This window comes from Psammomys obesus, unplaced genomic scaffold (assembly GCF_907164565.1).
Source record: "Psammomys obesus unplaced genomic scaffold, mPsaObe1.curated_primary_1811, whole genome shotgun sequence".
In the NCBI taxonomy this organism is placed as follows: Eukaryota; Metazoa; Chordata; class Mammalia; order Rodentia; family Muridae; genus Psammomys; species Psammomys obesus.
In genome coordinates this window covers 60,602,088-60,616,921 of record NW_026585504.1, presented here as the reverse complement: position 1 = coordinate 60,616,921, position 14,834 = coordinate 60,602,088, and the positions used below count along the sequence as shown (strand labels likewise).

Here is a 14,834-nt window from a genome sequence, read left to right as displayed (position 1 = left end):
ACACACACACACACACACACACACACACACACACACACACACACACACGTGGTGTTGGTGGTGGAGGTGCTTTTTTGTTGTTGTTTATCCGAGGGTAGATGAGACTAGCTGCTGGCGCCTGCCATTCGTGGGCAAGGCTTCTGGGTTCATCCCCAGCACCATAAGAAACAAAAAAGTTTCAACAACGAAAGCTCAGGCTTAAACTTGGGAGAGGGTAATAGAGCTACAAGAAACCGAACAAAAAGGAGGGAAGCACCGGAAGCCGGGGTGGCAAGCAGGTTGGAAACTGTCTCTCTTCCAGAGCTCTGCGGAACAGCTTCAGCCTACAGCTTTTAGCGAAAAGCTAGGGGAAAATTTCAGGGCCCAAGGAGCCCTCCCTATGAGCTGGGCACCAAGAAGCTGGGGCCGAGCTGGGCTTTCTATTTCACGCACTCCAGTATTTGAGACGGTTGCTCCGGCCACAGGTAGAATCGGGGTCCCGGGAAACCACAACGCCTTTGGCTGGAACCCCAATGGCTCCAGTGTGTCACAGAGCCACCAAGTCCGCAGGAGGGATCTGCGGAGGTGGTAGCTACGGAATCCCGACAGGATGTTAGCAACTTTCCCTAAGGCATCGGATGCTACAGTTCTCCCCGCCCCACTGAGGCGGCAGACCGCTGGGGCAGCTTTCAGCTACAGCCTCAGCTCCTATTGGTGGCGGCTTCAAACCTTCTCCGCCCATTTCAGCCCACACCAGGGGGCCGTTGGTTCCAGCCACCATCCAGGGAAGGTCTGTTTGAGCTATCCCTGTCCGCAGGCACCGGTTTCCAGCCCTCTGCAGCCGCCTACTGTGAAGACCGCCAGGAGACTGAGAGAGACCGATGCTCTGGGCAAAGCTGGACTAAGGGGTCCTGCTCATTTTTTTTTTTCTCCCTCAACTGGAAAAGAGTCCATGAAAACCAAAAGAAGCGCCAAAAGAAGGCTGCAGTTTGGAAAAAAGACCAGGGTGGCGCGATTTACACTTCTTTCTGCGTTGCAGGACACTCAGTGCCCCTCCCACTTCGCCACCTACCCCAGTCCGTTCGGCCACACCGCACTTCTCCTGCCTGAGAGCCCAAGCCCTGGAGCAATGGAAGTCTCTAACCTCTCAGGCGCCACCCCTGGCATCGCCTTTCCTCCCGGACCCGAGAGCGGCAGTGACGGCCCAAGTTCCTACAGGGGCGTGGGGTCCACCCCAGGAGGGCTCACCTTGCCTGGCCGCGAGCCGCCTTTCTCTGTCTTCACCGTGCTGGTGGTCACTTTATTGGTGTTGCTGATCGCTGCCACTTTCTTATGGAACCTTCTAGTTTTGGTGACTATCCTGCGCGTCCGCGCCTTTCACCGCGTGCCCCATAACTTGGTGGCCTCGACAGCCGTCTCGGACGTCCTGGTAGCGGCGCTGGTGATGCCGCTGAGCCTGGTGAGCGAGCTGTCGGCCGGGCGACGTTGGCACCTGGGCAGGAGTCTGTGCCACGTGTGGATCTCCTTCGACGTGTTGTGCTGCACGGCCAGCATCTGGAACGTGGCGGCCATCGCCCTGGACCGCTACTGGACCATCACGCGCCACCTGCAGTACACGCTGCGCACGCGGCGCCGCGCTTCTGCGCTCATGATCGCGGTCACCTGGGCGCTGTCGGCGCTCATCGCGCTCGCCCCGCTGCTCTTTGGCTGGGGAGAAGCCTACGACGCTCGGCTGCAGCGTTGCCAGGTGAGCCAGGAGCCCTCCTACGCCGTCTTCTCCACCTGCGGAGCCTTCTACCTTCCCCTGGCGGTGGTGCTCTTCGTCTACTGGAAGATTTACAAAGCTGCCAAGTTTCGGTTTGGCCGCAGACGCCGAGCTGTGGTGCCCTTGCCCGTCCCCATGCAGGTAAGGGACTGGTGGCGGGTTTGGGGATGGGGGATCCCGGAAAAAAGACATTTAGAAAAGGGAAGAATCTACAGAGTTTGGATAGCTTTCGAAGAACACGTGGGGTGCCTTATCGCTTGTGCTTCTAGCGAACCACCTGTGGGATGTGCACCTGAGAAAATGGTTTCTTCACTTGCACATTAGGACTAGTGCTGGAGCCTCCAAACCTCAAAAGTGTGTGTATGTGTGTGTGTGTGTGTGTGCGCGCGCGCGCGCATGAGCGTGCTTGCGCGCGCTTGTGCGAGTGTATTGAGACAGGGTCTCATGAGGCCCAGACTGAAATCCAACTCTTTATGTAGCTAAGGACAGCCTTGGACTCCGCCAACCAAGTGGAGGATTATAGGCATGCGTCACCAGTCTCTGCGTAAGCAATGGAGGGAGAGGAAAAGGATGGGACTCAGAGTTTCCTGTGTGAGAGACAGCTCAGTGTACCAACTCAGCTCCAGCTCCAGCCTGTCTTTCTCGGTAGTGATGGAGCCTGTCTGATTAGCTGGGCTCAGGCAAGCAAGCTGGCTCATTTGGAAAAGGCGCTTTCCACCAGGCCTCGCAGCCTGAGTTCTTTCTCTGAGTCCATGTCCTCACGTGGACCACACCTTGGATTCTGGAGTGGCTCTGCCCACATCAGGCTTGGTGCTGCCAACTTTTGATCCCTGCAAGGCCAGACTGTCCTGACTGTGGTTGGATGTCATTTACTTTGATATAAGTAAAGAAACTACTGTAGTGTTCACGCTTTGTTGACACTCCAAGCTCCACGCACACACCCACCAGTGTCCATGCTCTGAAATGCTAGAAGCCACTTCCCAGTCTCTCTCTCTGACTGGATGTGTGTATTGCTACTCTCCTCACTCTCTCTCTCTCCCTCCCTCTTCTTGCTCTCTCTCTCCCTCCCCATTCCTCCTCCCTTTCTCCCCCTCCCCGTGTGTGTGTGTGTGTGTGTGTGTGTGTGTGTGTATGTATGTGTGTGTGTGTGTGTGTGTGTGTGTGTGTATGTTTAAAAAAACCTCCATTATCAGTCCTGTTGTTTATCCCAATCCCAGAGCTGTTCCTGGAGGTTTGGGAGTGAGAAATTGGGTCGTGGTTCCAATTCCAGACATTCGTTACTTAATACCTGTGTGCCTCATTTTTCTGTTAAAACGAGTTAGTTACTACTTTTACTTTAATTTAAAATTTAAGGCAGGGTCTCAGGTATTACAAGCTGGCCTGGAACTTCCTTGAGTAGCGAGGGATGACCTTGAACTTCTGATTCCTCTCCCTGTACCTTAAAAGTACTGGAATTAGAAGCAGTACCATCATGCCTGGTCTATGTTGTTCTGGGAATAAAACTTACTGCTTTATGCATGTTGGGCAACGGTTCTACCAACTGAGTCATACACCCAGCCGTAGGTCCTATTATATAAGGCCCCTGGTGAGGTCCATGAACTAAAAAATGCAAAAATACTACCTACATAGTCCTGACGAGTGGCAGAGCTGACTGAGGAAAGAATGTTTCAACAGCCCATCAATTTAGCTGCATCAGCAAGCTGCAGGTTCAAAGAGAGACCCTGTCTCAAAAAATATGATGAAGAGCAATTGAGAAAGACACTTAATGGCACAGAAGTCTGGACTGGACACACATACCTATGTGCACAGACTCACAGATACAATGTGTGGCCCAGGAAACATGTCAAAATGAAAGAAATAGGAAAGGTTGTTGTTTATTTTACTTTTCCAAGTCAGCCCAGGTGCTAGCTACTACAGAAGTACATGAGCTTTTAAAAGTAGATTCATTTTCATTTAATTAAATGACAGAGAAATTTTTTTTTAACACAAAACAGGAATGTCAAGTCTATAATTGGAAGGTGTTGGAAAGGAGAACTTTATTCAGAATTAATGATGTTCTTTGAAAGGTCCCTCGGAAATGCCTGGGGTGATTATAGCTTTTCTGTCTGGTTGCAGGGGTAGGGCTGGCTTTTTTTTAATAGCTGTAATCAATCCAGTTATGCTCCTAGGAAAACCACCATGGAATGGATGCCTGAAAGACGTACCATGCGTGACTTGACTCTTTATTTTGACAGAAGAAACAGTACTTATTTATTTATTTGGTTTGCTTTTGCATCACTGGAGATAAAACCCAGAACTTCGTCCATGCTAGGCAGGCACGCCACCATATGACACCATCCCCAGTCCTTACTATTCTTTTTTTTATTTAAAGTTATTTACTTATTATTAAGTGTATTGGTGTTTTGCATGAATGTATGTTTGTGTGAAAGTGTCTGATCCCCTGGAACTGGAGTTATAGACAGCCATGTGGGTGCTGAGAATTGAAACCGGGTTCTCTGGAAGAACAGCCAGTGCTCTTAACTGCTGAGCTATTTCTCCATCCCGTTCAGCCCTTACTAATCACTTAGGACACATCCCGTTTAGACAGGTGATATGAAGAGGTGAAAGGACAGCTGGCTGGCCAGTCAGAAGTAGCCAGTGATGGAGAGAAAGAATTCCAGAAGGCAGGGCCAGCATTGCACTGAGTTACTCTTTTTTAAAATTAAAAAAAATATTTATTTTTTAAATAAATTACAGTTTATTCACTCTGTATCCCAGCTGTAGCCCCCTCTCTCATCCCCTCCTATCCCACCCTCCCTCCTTCTTCTCCTCCCTTGGCCCTCCCCCAGTCCACTGATAGGGGAGATCCTCCTCCCCTTCCCTCTGACCCTAACCTATCAGGTCTCATAAGGACTGGCTGCACTGTCTTCCTCTGTGGCCTGGTAAGGCTGCCCCCACCCCTCAGGGGGAGGTGATCAAAGAGTCAGCCACTGAGTTCATGTCAGAGACAGTTCCTGTTCCCATTACTAGAGAACCCACTTGGAGACTGAGCTGCCATAGGCTACATCTGTGCAGGGGTTCTAGGTTATCTCCATGCATGGTCTTTGGTTGGAGTATCAGCCTCAAAAAAGACTCCTGTCCCCAGAATTTTTGGTTCTGTTGCTCTCCTTGTGGAGCTCCTGTCCACTTCAGGTCTTTCCCCTTCTTTCCTAAGATTCCCTGCACTCTGCCCAAAGTTTGGCTATGAGTCTCAGCATCTGCTTTGATACCTTGCTGGGTAGAGTCTTTCAGAGGCCGTCCGTGGTAGGCTCCTGTCCTGTTGCCTGATTTCTCCGAGTTACTCTTTAGTGGTAGGCTCTGGGGAAAACCCTTCTCCACTCTGGGCCTCAGCTTGTAAAATGCATAATATTATCTCTGTTGTGCTTTGAACGGGAAATGTTCCCCATAGGCTCCTATGTTTGAACCCTTGGCTCCCAGCTGGGGATGCTGTTTTGGGAAGGTTGTGAAGTTTTTAAGAGCCAGAGCCTCCCCAGGAGTGGGCCTTAATCTCCCAGCTCTGCTTTCCTCCCATGTTCTGCTTCCTGGCTGAGGATGCAGTGTTGGCAGACACCTCCCCCTCTTGTCATCATGGCTTCCCTACCATGATGGACTGTGCTTGAGAACCATAGGCAAAAGTAGACCCTTCCTCCATTAAGTTGCTTTTTGTAAGATATTTGGTCAGAGAAACCAGAAGAATATTTAATACCAAATGGTGGTTGGTTAGGTGGTTAGTTAGTTAGTAAGTAACTTACTTAGTTTTTAGACAGTGTCTCTCTATCTAGCCCTGGCTGTCCTGGAATTCTCTATATAGATCAGGCTGGCCTTGAACTCATGGAGATCTGCTTGTTTCTGTCTGCCAAGAGCTAGGATTAAAGTTGTGCACCACCACAACTGGCTGATGCTTAGTTTTTAACTGTCAACTAGATACAAACTAGAATAACGTAGGAAGAGAGTCTTAACCAAGAAACTGTCTGAATTAGGCGGACCTATCGGCATGTCTGTGAGGGATTGTATTAATTGAGTTAATTGCTGTGCGAAGACCCAGTCTGCCTTTGCTGGCCCCATTCCCTAGACAGGGCTTCCTAAACTGTGTAAGAGAGGAAAGCCAGCAGGCGGGCCTGAAGCATCTCCCTCTCTGCTCTGGACTGTGGATATGATGTGACTAGTCACTTCAGGCTCGTGCCACTGTGACTTCTGGACTGTGATAGACTGGAACCTGGAATCATTACTACATCGCTCTCTCTCCGAAGGCTTTGGTGTTGTTGTTTATTTTGTTTTGTTTGTTTTTGGTCAGGGTGTTTTATCACAATAGTGGAAATAAAACCAAGATACACAGTATCCTATGCCTTACTGACCAAACTAGTACTATCTCTCCTTTCCAGAACCAGATGAAATTTTAGCTTAAACAAAAATGTAACTAACTTAACCTCAATTAATGTGCTTACATTTTCCCCTTCTGAGCATTAACCCTGGATCTTTAGCCCTTGAAGAGCTACCAACTCTCACCCTCAACAACAAAACCCACCTAAATATTAGAATTGTAACAAGTGTACCTTATCTAAGAGTTCAGGCAAATTGTGTGTGTGTGTGTGTGTGTGTGTATGTGTGTGTGTGTATGTGTGTGTGTTTTTCTGCACTGACAGGATGGTTTATTTGTGTCAAGCCAACTGTGTTCTGCTTTTATTTTTACAAAGAAAAATGCCCTCATTTCTTCTACACATGGGAAGCAGTTGAGAAAATTTTCTGTTTGGGGTTGTCAGACATGATAGGCATCCTCTGTCTATGGTGGCGGATATTTTGGGATGAAGCTTTTCAAACTTGGAGTTTGGGTACTGCAAAGGAGAGAAATCCCTGGATGTTTCAAGCCTTGGTCTGACATCTTTGTTTAGAAATGGCTACTTCTTTCATGACATGACATTTTGGGGCTTGGGCTCAAGGTCCTTCCACTGGCAAGGCGAGCATTTTACCAACTGTACTATCCCCCTAGCACGCCAGAGACTTTTTTACTGCTGAACTATTTGCCCCTTCATAGCCTCTTTAGGTGACATGTGGAAAGGGTGCTGTAGTGCACACTGCCAGAGGAAAAAGTCTTTTATGCATCTATGTTTAGACTTATTTGATGTGGTTTATGCATCTATGTTTAGACTCATTTGATGTGGTTTATGCATCTATGTTTAGACTCATTTGATGTGGTTTTGGTTTTTGTTTATTTTTTTTTTTTCAAACAGAGGTAGGGACCTTGGGAAAAGGGAGCAGGAAACAGAAGCTGAAAGTAGGCCTGAGAAGAATTCTGACTAGAAAGCCAGGCCACCCGACACTCTTTAGTCTTTATCTTTAGTGATGCTACTCCAAGTGAGAGCAGATGGACATGTAGATGTGCAGAGAGCCGCATCCAGCACCGTAAGTCCATAGTGGTCCTGATAGTTGCTTCCAGCTAGGTTTGGGGGAAGAGCAGGAACCAGTTATTGCTTGGCAGCTTGGCACCTCTGCATCTGCCAAGAAGGAAGATAGAGGCAGACGCCAGCCATTTCGCTGTAACACTATGCCATTGGTTAAGCCTCTATTTCCTGGGTACTGCCAGGGAGCAGGTGCTGGAGCTAGGTAGTTCCTGTACTAAGAAGATATCGTTCCTTCCCCTATTTCAGATATTACACACATAGTCACCCAAATTGTTACAAAAGGGGGAAATAAGGTCTTAATACAGGGAATAATGACTGAGTTCAGAGAATTGTAGGTATGTTCTTTGAGGACTAGTAATTTAAGAGGTAAACAGGAGTATGTGTGCGTGTGATAGATAGTAGATAGATATGCACACACACACAGAGAGAGAGAGAGAGAGGGAGAGGAAAGAGAATGTGCAGAAATGTAGCCAATTATTGTCCTGTCTGTGTATGTTTGTGTGCACGGTTGTGTACATGCAGCTTTCAAGTGTGGGTGCACATACACATGGAACCTGTGAATGTGGAAGCCAGACGTTGGTATGGGTTCTTGGTTGATTGCTCTCCTTTATATCGTGAGGCAGCTCTCTCACTGCCCCCAGAGCTTGCTGTTTTAGTCAACCTAGCTAGCCAGCTTGCTCTATCTCCATTTTTCTTGCTGGGATTGTAGGTGGGCTGTCATGCCTGACCAGCATTTATGTGGGTGCTAGGAATCTGAACCTGTGTGGCAAGTGTTTTACCCATTGAGTCATCTCCCCAGTCTCGTAACTAATTTATGATACAAACACATTTAGAGTTTGTTTTTTAATATAGGCAAAGCAGAATTATTACATTATTTATAAGGAATTCATTTACCATAGCAATTACACAGTATGAGTGAGTTTGAGGCCAGCCTGGAAAAATGAGGCCTCAAAAGAAAAACCATACAGTATTCCCTTCCCTCCTCCTATTCTTCCCATGTCCCTCCTCTTCCAAATTCACCTGGCCTCCTCTTCTTTAACTGTTGTTGTTACATTTACCTGTAAACAAACGAACGTCTAGATTCAACCTTCTGAGTCCATTCATTGTTGATTGTGTGTATGTTTCTAGGTCTGACCACTTGGATTAGATAACCAATCAGAGGCTCATTCCTGGGCAAGACTACTTCTTCCTCTCTCAGCATTGTTAATTGCTTGTAGCTCTTCACCTGTGGATGGGGTTTCCTCAGTCCATGTTGGCATACCAACTATTGTTGGAATTGTTCAGGTATTGTTTAGGCAGCCATGTTGTTGACATTTTGTGGGTACAGCTTTGCTGTCGTAGCCAAAAGGCAACAACCTCTCAGCAGGTTTTCTGGTCCTCTGGCTCTCACAATCTTTCCACCCTCTTTTCTTCAATGTTTCTGGGCCTTAGGTGCAGGAGTTGTGCTGCAGATCTCTCAAATGGAGCTGTGCATCACATGGTAAATTATTTATTTGTGTTTTGACTAGTTGTAGCTTTTAATAATGGTCTCTTACTGGTGCAAAAAGAAAAGAAGCTTCTTTGATAAGGGATGTGTTCTCCACTTGCCTGGGTCCCTACCATTTGTGCTCCATTATTTCATTTTTGGGACAGGGTCTCAAGTATTTCAAGAGGACCTCAAAGCTACTCTATAGTTGAGGACAACTGATCTAGCCTTCACCTCCTCAGGTCTTATATGCTACAGTGAAACAAATGGCTTAGTGCAGCCAGTGCAAGCACTCTACAGACTGAACTATGCTAGCTCTACTCTAGAGCCATTCTAATAGATATGTAATGGCATCTCATTGCTCTTTTGATTTGTATTTATTGGATAACACATGAGGTGGAACATATTTTCATGTTTTATGACATGTATATTTTTCTTATAAAAATTTAAAACTACTATATTTGTTTGTTTGTTGGTTTGTTTGTTTGTTCATGGTGTACATACATGTAGACCAAAGAAAAACTTTCTATGGTCCACTCTCACTTAAAACCATGTGGGCCTTGGTCATCAAATTCAGATCCGTGGTGTATGAGTTAGGGTATCTATTGCTATGAAGTGACAAAATGACTATGCCAGTTTTGTTTTGTTTTTTTAAAGAAAAACATTTAATTGGGGCTGGCTTACAGGTTCAGAGATTTAGTCCATTATCTTCATGGCAGGAAGCATGACGGCACACAGGCAGACATGGTACTGGAGAGGTAGCTGAGAGTTTTACATCTGGATCAGCAGGCAGCAGAAAGGGAAAATGACACTGGGTCTGGCTTGAGCTTCTGAAACTTCGAAGCCCACCCCCACTGACACACTTCCTCAACAAGGCCAAACCTCCAATAATGCCATTTCCTATAGGCCTGTGGGGGCCATTTCCATTCAAACTACCATATTTGGGCTTGGCATCAAGTATCTTTGCCCACTTGCCATCTTGTCAGCCCAAGATAAGTAGTTATAAAAATTTTTAAGTGATGTGTCTGTTAAAGTTTTTTTTGATCTATTTTTAAATAGGTTGTTTTACTTTCTTTTTTTTTCTGCATGTGTGTGTATGTATGTTTGCATGTGTGTAAGCATAAATGTGTGTGTAGGTGCATATGGAGGTATCTTCCTTAATCTTTCTCCATCTTTTAAAAATGTCATTTAACTTTATTTTATGTGAATTGGCGTGAGGGCATCAAACCCTTTGGAACTGGAGTTATGGAACTGAGCTACCATGTGGGTGCTGGGAATCGAACCCAGGTCCTTTGGAAGAGCAGACAATGTTCTTAACCACTGAGCAATCTCTCCTTCCCCCTCTCTATCTTATGTATTGAGACAGGGTCTCTCGATGAACTCAGAGCTTGCTTTTTGGCTCATCTTTTTATTATTATTATTTTAAATTATATGTGTTGGGTATACACATATAAGCAGTGCCCAAGGGTGCCAGCAGAGGGTGATAGATGCCCTGGAACCAGAATTTCAGTGAACCACCTGATGTGGGTGATGGAAACAAAATCTGGTCCTCTGGAGGAGCAGTAAGTTCTCTGAACCACTGAGGTATCTCTCTAGCCCTCAGCTGGTTGCTCTATTTTTTCCTGAGCTTGGATTACAGGCAGTTCTCTATACCTATCTGGTATTTATTTTTTCCATTAACTAACTAACTAACTAACTAACTAACTAACTAACTAACTAATTAATTGTTTACTTAATTAATTAATTAACTTTACATCTGATTACAGCCCCCCTCCTCTCAGTTCCATCCCCATACTCTTTTCCACATTTTCTCCTCCCCTTCTCCTCAGAGATGGGGAGGTGCTCTCCATGGGTACCAACCTGTCCTGGCACATCAAGTTACGGCAGGACAAGGCAGCCAGGCTAGGGGAAAGGGACCCAAAGGCAGGCAAGAGAGTCAGAGACAGCTCCCGCTCCAAATGTCGACCAAGTCAATAACCCACATGATAACCAAGTTGCACATCTGTTACATGTATGTAAAGGGCCTAGGTCTAGCCCATGAATGTTTTTTGGTTGGTGGTTTAGTCTCTGTGAGTCCCCATGGGCACAGGATAGTTAACTCTCCTACCTGGCATTTATGTGAGTTCTAGGGAATATGCACTTGGGTCCACACATGTAGGGAAAGTGCTTTACTCATTGAACCATCTACTTAGCCCAGTTCACACTGATGACTTTTCAGAATCTTTGTGGCTGAGCACGGTGGTGCACACCTATAATCCCAGCACTCAGGGAGGCAGGGGCAGGTGGATCTCTGTGAGTTCAAGGCCAGCCTGGTCTACAAAATGAGTCCAAGACAGGCAAGCTACACAGAGAAACTGTGTCTTAAAAAACAAAAACAAGAAAGAAAGAAAGAAAGGAAGGAAGGAAGGAAGGAAGGAAGGAAGGAAGGAAGGAAGGAAGAAAGAAAGAATCTTTGTCTACTTGCATATTTCAGATAATGGCCTTTTATTTGTTGACCTGTTGTTGCTGCTGCTTGTTTTCCTGGAATTATTTCCCTAGGACTGTGGATTGTCTTTTCTTCCTCTTGACCATGTTTTAGAGATCAGAGAATTTTAAAGTATTAATTTGTGGCACACCAATTCTTCCCTTAATGGTTGTACTGGTGGCATTATATCTAAAAAGTCATTATAAATCCAAACATATCTAGATTTTCCTCTACAGTATTTCCTAGAAATTTATATTTGCTCTATGATATATTTTGTTTTTGAGAAGGTGTAGAGGGTGTTTAGTTGTTGTAGCCCCACTTGTTGAAAATATTTTTTATCCATATTACCTTTGCTGTCTTGTCAAAGATCAGCTATCTATATGTTCCAAGTTTGTTTCTATTGCTGTGATAAAATACTCTGACAAAAACAAAACAAAACAAAAACAACAACAACAAAAAAAAAAAACAGCTTCAGGGAGAAAGAGTTTATTTTACCTCCCACTTCTGGGTTCTAGTACATCATCGTGGGGAAACCAGGACAACAGGAACTTGAAATGGCTAGTTACATCACATCTGTAGCCAAGAGCAGAGAGGAATGAATGACTACATGCTTACTACCGCTTAGCTCACTTTCTCTACTCTTACACAGCCCAGGACTCAACCCTAGGGAATGGTACTGCCTGAAGTGTGATGGGTCTTCCCATGTCACTTAATGTAATAAAGACAATCACTCACAGACATGCGCAAAGGCCAACATTGTATACATAATCCCTCACTGAGATGTTCTTCCCAAGCGATTGCGGATTACATCAGTTGGCAATTGAATCATCATACATACACTATATACGTAGGCTATTTCATTATTGGGCTCTCCATGTTCCCTTGATTCTTCTGCCAACATAACAAGCTCTTGGTTACTAAAGCTTTCTAGTATGATTTTTTTTTTAAGACTTATTTTTATTTACGTGTATAACAAGTCTCCATTTGACTATTTGTATGTGAGTGCAGGTAAGCGCAGAGGCCAGCATGGGCCACCAGATCCCCTGTAATTGGGATGTTTTGACATGGGTGCTGCTAACTGAACTCCAGACTTCTGGAACAGTCTAAAGCTCTCTTAACTCCTGAGCCGTAGATCTAGCCCCTTTAGTATGTTTTGAAGTTAAGTGGTGTTAATCCTTCAAGTTTGTGGTTCTCCTTCAGTATTGCTTATGTAAATTTCTACCTTAGGAAGCAAGATGGAAGGAATAAGTTCTGAAGTAAGAGTCAGAATAGAAATTTTAAAAAAGCTAGAACTCAATGGAGATCAATCAATAAATCCAAAAGCTATTTTAAAAAAGTGATCAATTAAACAGTAAAATTCTAGACAAGCTAAGGAAAAATGGCAGTAATTAATTTCAATGAAAAAGAGGACATCATTACAGATCCCACAGTCATGAAGAGGATAATCAGGGATTGGGGAGATGGCCAAGTGGGCAAAGTGCTTGCTGTATGTGCTGGTTATGTTTTTGTCAACTGACACAAACCTAGAGTCACCTGAGAAGAGGGGACCTCATATAAAGACATGCTTCAGTCTCACTGGTCTGTGGTCATTCCTGTGAGATGTTGTCATGGTTGGTGATTGATGTTGGAAGTCCTAGACCATGTGGGCGACACCATCCCCAGGCAAGTGGGCCTGGGCTGTGGCAATAAGCCTCGTTATTCCATGGTTTCTGCTTCAGTTCCTACCCTGACTTTCCTTAGGGATTGGCACTTAACCTGGAAGTGTAAGCTAAATAAATCCTGTCTTCCTCACGTTGCTTTTGGTCAGAATGTTTTAGCACAGGAACAGAAAAGCAAAGAACATCATGCAAGCATGAGGATCTAAGTTCAAACTCCAGATCCCACAGAAACTTGTTTTGGGGTCGGTGCCCTGGGCGGTAAACTTTACTCATGCTTGCTGGTCTCATCTCTTCAGGTGGGACTGTAAGCCTAAAGTGTCTGAGTTTAATGCTTATCTTCTCTAAGGTAGATTAGACTATGGTAAATTAATCTCTCCTGACACTAAGCTTTGTTTGGAACAATAAAATGATCTTATGGGTTTCAAAACAGGTCTTCCTGTCACCTACAGGAAGCCCAAAATGATCCCCTCACACTACTTGTTTCCAGCACAGGGAAGAGCTCCTGAAGGTACCAAATTATAGAAGTGTGTGTTTCACTTCCTGTCTCCTTCCCTGAGTGAGTTCTCCTGTGGAGTTGTGTGTATGTGTGTGTCCATGTATGTGTGGAGGCCAAAGGTCGATGTTAGGCATCTTCCTCAGTCACATTGCACCCTGCTTCTTAAAATTATGTATGTATTTGTGTCTGTGTGAGAGTATGTGTACCTATGCCTGTGTGCAGAAGCAAGATGAGGACAGTAGATGTGAGGACATCTGAACCTAGGGCTCCTATCTTCTCAGTGAGGCTGGAAGCCAGCAAGCTCAGCAATGCTTGTGTCTCTACCCCCTCAGCTCTGATGTTGCAGGTACATATAGGACACAGGGATCTAAAGTACAGTCCTCACAGCTGTACAGCTAGTGGTCTGAACTGCTGAGCCATCTCCCCATCCCTCTTCAGCTTGTCTTTTGAACCACGGTCTCTCACTGACCCTAGAGCTCACCAGTTTGGCTAGACTGGATGGACAGTGAGCCACAGAGCTCCTCCTGTCTCCACCTCCTCCTGTCTCCATCTCCCGGGAACTCCCCATTACAAGCGCATGGAATTTCTGTTGGGTTCTTAGGCCTTCATCTTGCAGAGCAAACACATCATTATCTCCCCAGCCACATCTGGAGCTTTTAGCACTCAGGTATGTCCATGCTGAGCTTTAAGCACCTAGCCAGTCACATTTGCTATTTTCTGTCCCGGTACACTGGTTCCTGCTTGTGGGTGCCTGTTCCCTCCAGCTGTGAGTCCCTGTAGTCCCTGGCTTCTGTCTTTGAAGGACACCCGAGCCTTCTGACTTCACTTCGCTGACAGACTGAGAATTGCTGATTTTTTTTTTTTTTTCCAGTTCAGCTTTTCCCCTTGTTCTGTTGTTTAAATCCCATATCTCCTTTATTCCAAGGCAAAGGAGGCCCCTCCGGAGGCTGAGATGGTCTTCACAGCTCGTCGCAGGGCGACAGTGATCTTCCAGACCAGCGGAGACTCGTGGCGGGAGCAGAAGGAGAAGCGGGCAGCCATGATGGTGGGGATCCTGATTGGCGTGTTCGTGCTGTGTTGGATCCCCTTCTTCCTGACGGAGCTCATCAGCCCACTCTGCGCCTGCAGCCTGCCACCCATCTGGAAAAGCATATTCCTGTGGCTCGGGTATTCAAATTCTTTCTTCAACCCCTTAATTTACACCGCCTTTAATAAGAACTACAACAATGCCTTCAAGAGCCTCTTCACTAAGCAGAGATAAGAAGGGCTGGGGGGACAGAAGGGAAGACCTGGGAAGAGCGAGGGGATCTGTAATTCTCGCTCCACCACACCACACTAACGACAGTGTTGTACCGCCGGGACTGGAATGTTCAAAAGTTCTCATGAAGGGTGGCAACTGTTCGCCACACATGTCCATGCCTTCTGCAGAAGGACATGACAGACATTACCAGTGAATTGTACATTTTATAGTAGGTCAAACCTTTTTGGGATGTGTTTTAGTTGTTACTGATAATTTGCTAGACTTGACACGTGACACAGTTGATTTTGTGTTTGCTTTATTCACTACTTTGTCCTTCGGGAAGGGTCTCT

General features: G+C 45.7%; 1 protein-coding gene across 1 annotated transcript; it reads left to right on the top strand.

Moving 5' to 3' along the window:
• The first annotated feature begins 1,108 nt into the window (after window positions 1-1,108).
• On the top strand, window positions 1,109-14,505 carry LOC129675059 (5-hydroxytryptamine receptor 5B). The gene is made up of 2 exons (XM_055605132.1): window positions 1,109-1,885; window positions 14,170-14,505. The coding sequence occupies exons 1-2, from the start codon at window positions 1,109-1,111 to the stop codon at window positions 14,503-14,505; spliced, it is 1,113 nt and encodes a 370-aa protein (XP_055461107.1).
• Window positions 14,506-14,834: the final 329 nt, after the last annotated feature.

Bases quoted from the DNA above. Each gene is read 5' to 3' on its own strand.
- LOC129675059 (XM_055605132.1), top strand. From the start codon at position 1,109: ATGGAAGTCTCTAACCTCTCAGGCGCCACCCCTGGCATCGCCTTTCCT. The intron at 1,886-14,169 runs GTAAGGGACTGG...CTTTATTCCAAG, and splicing joins CCTTGCCCGTCCCCATGCAG to GCAAAGGAGGCCCCTCCGGA.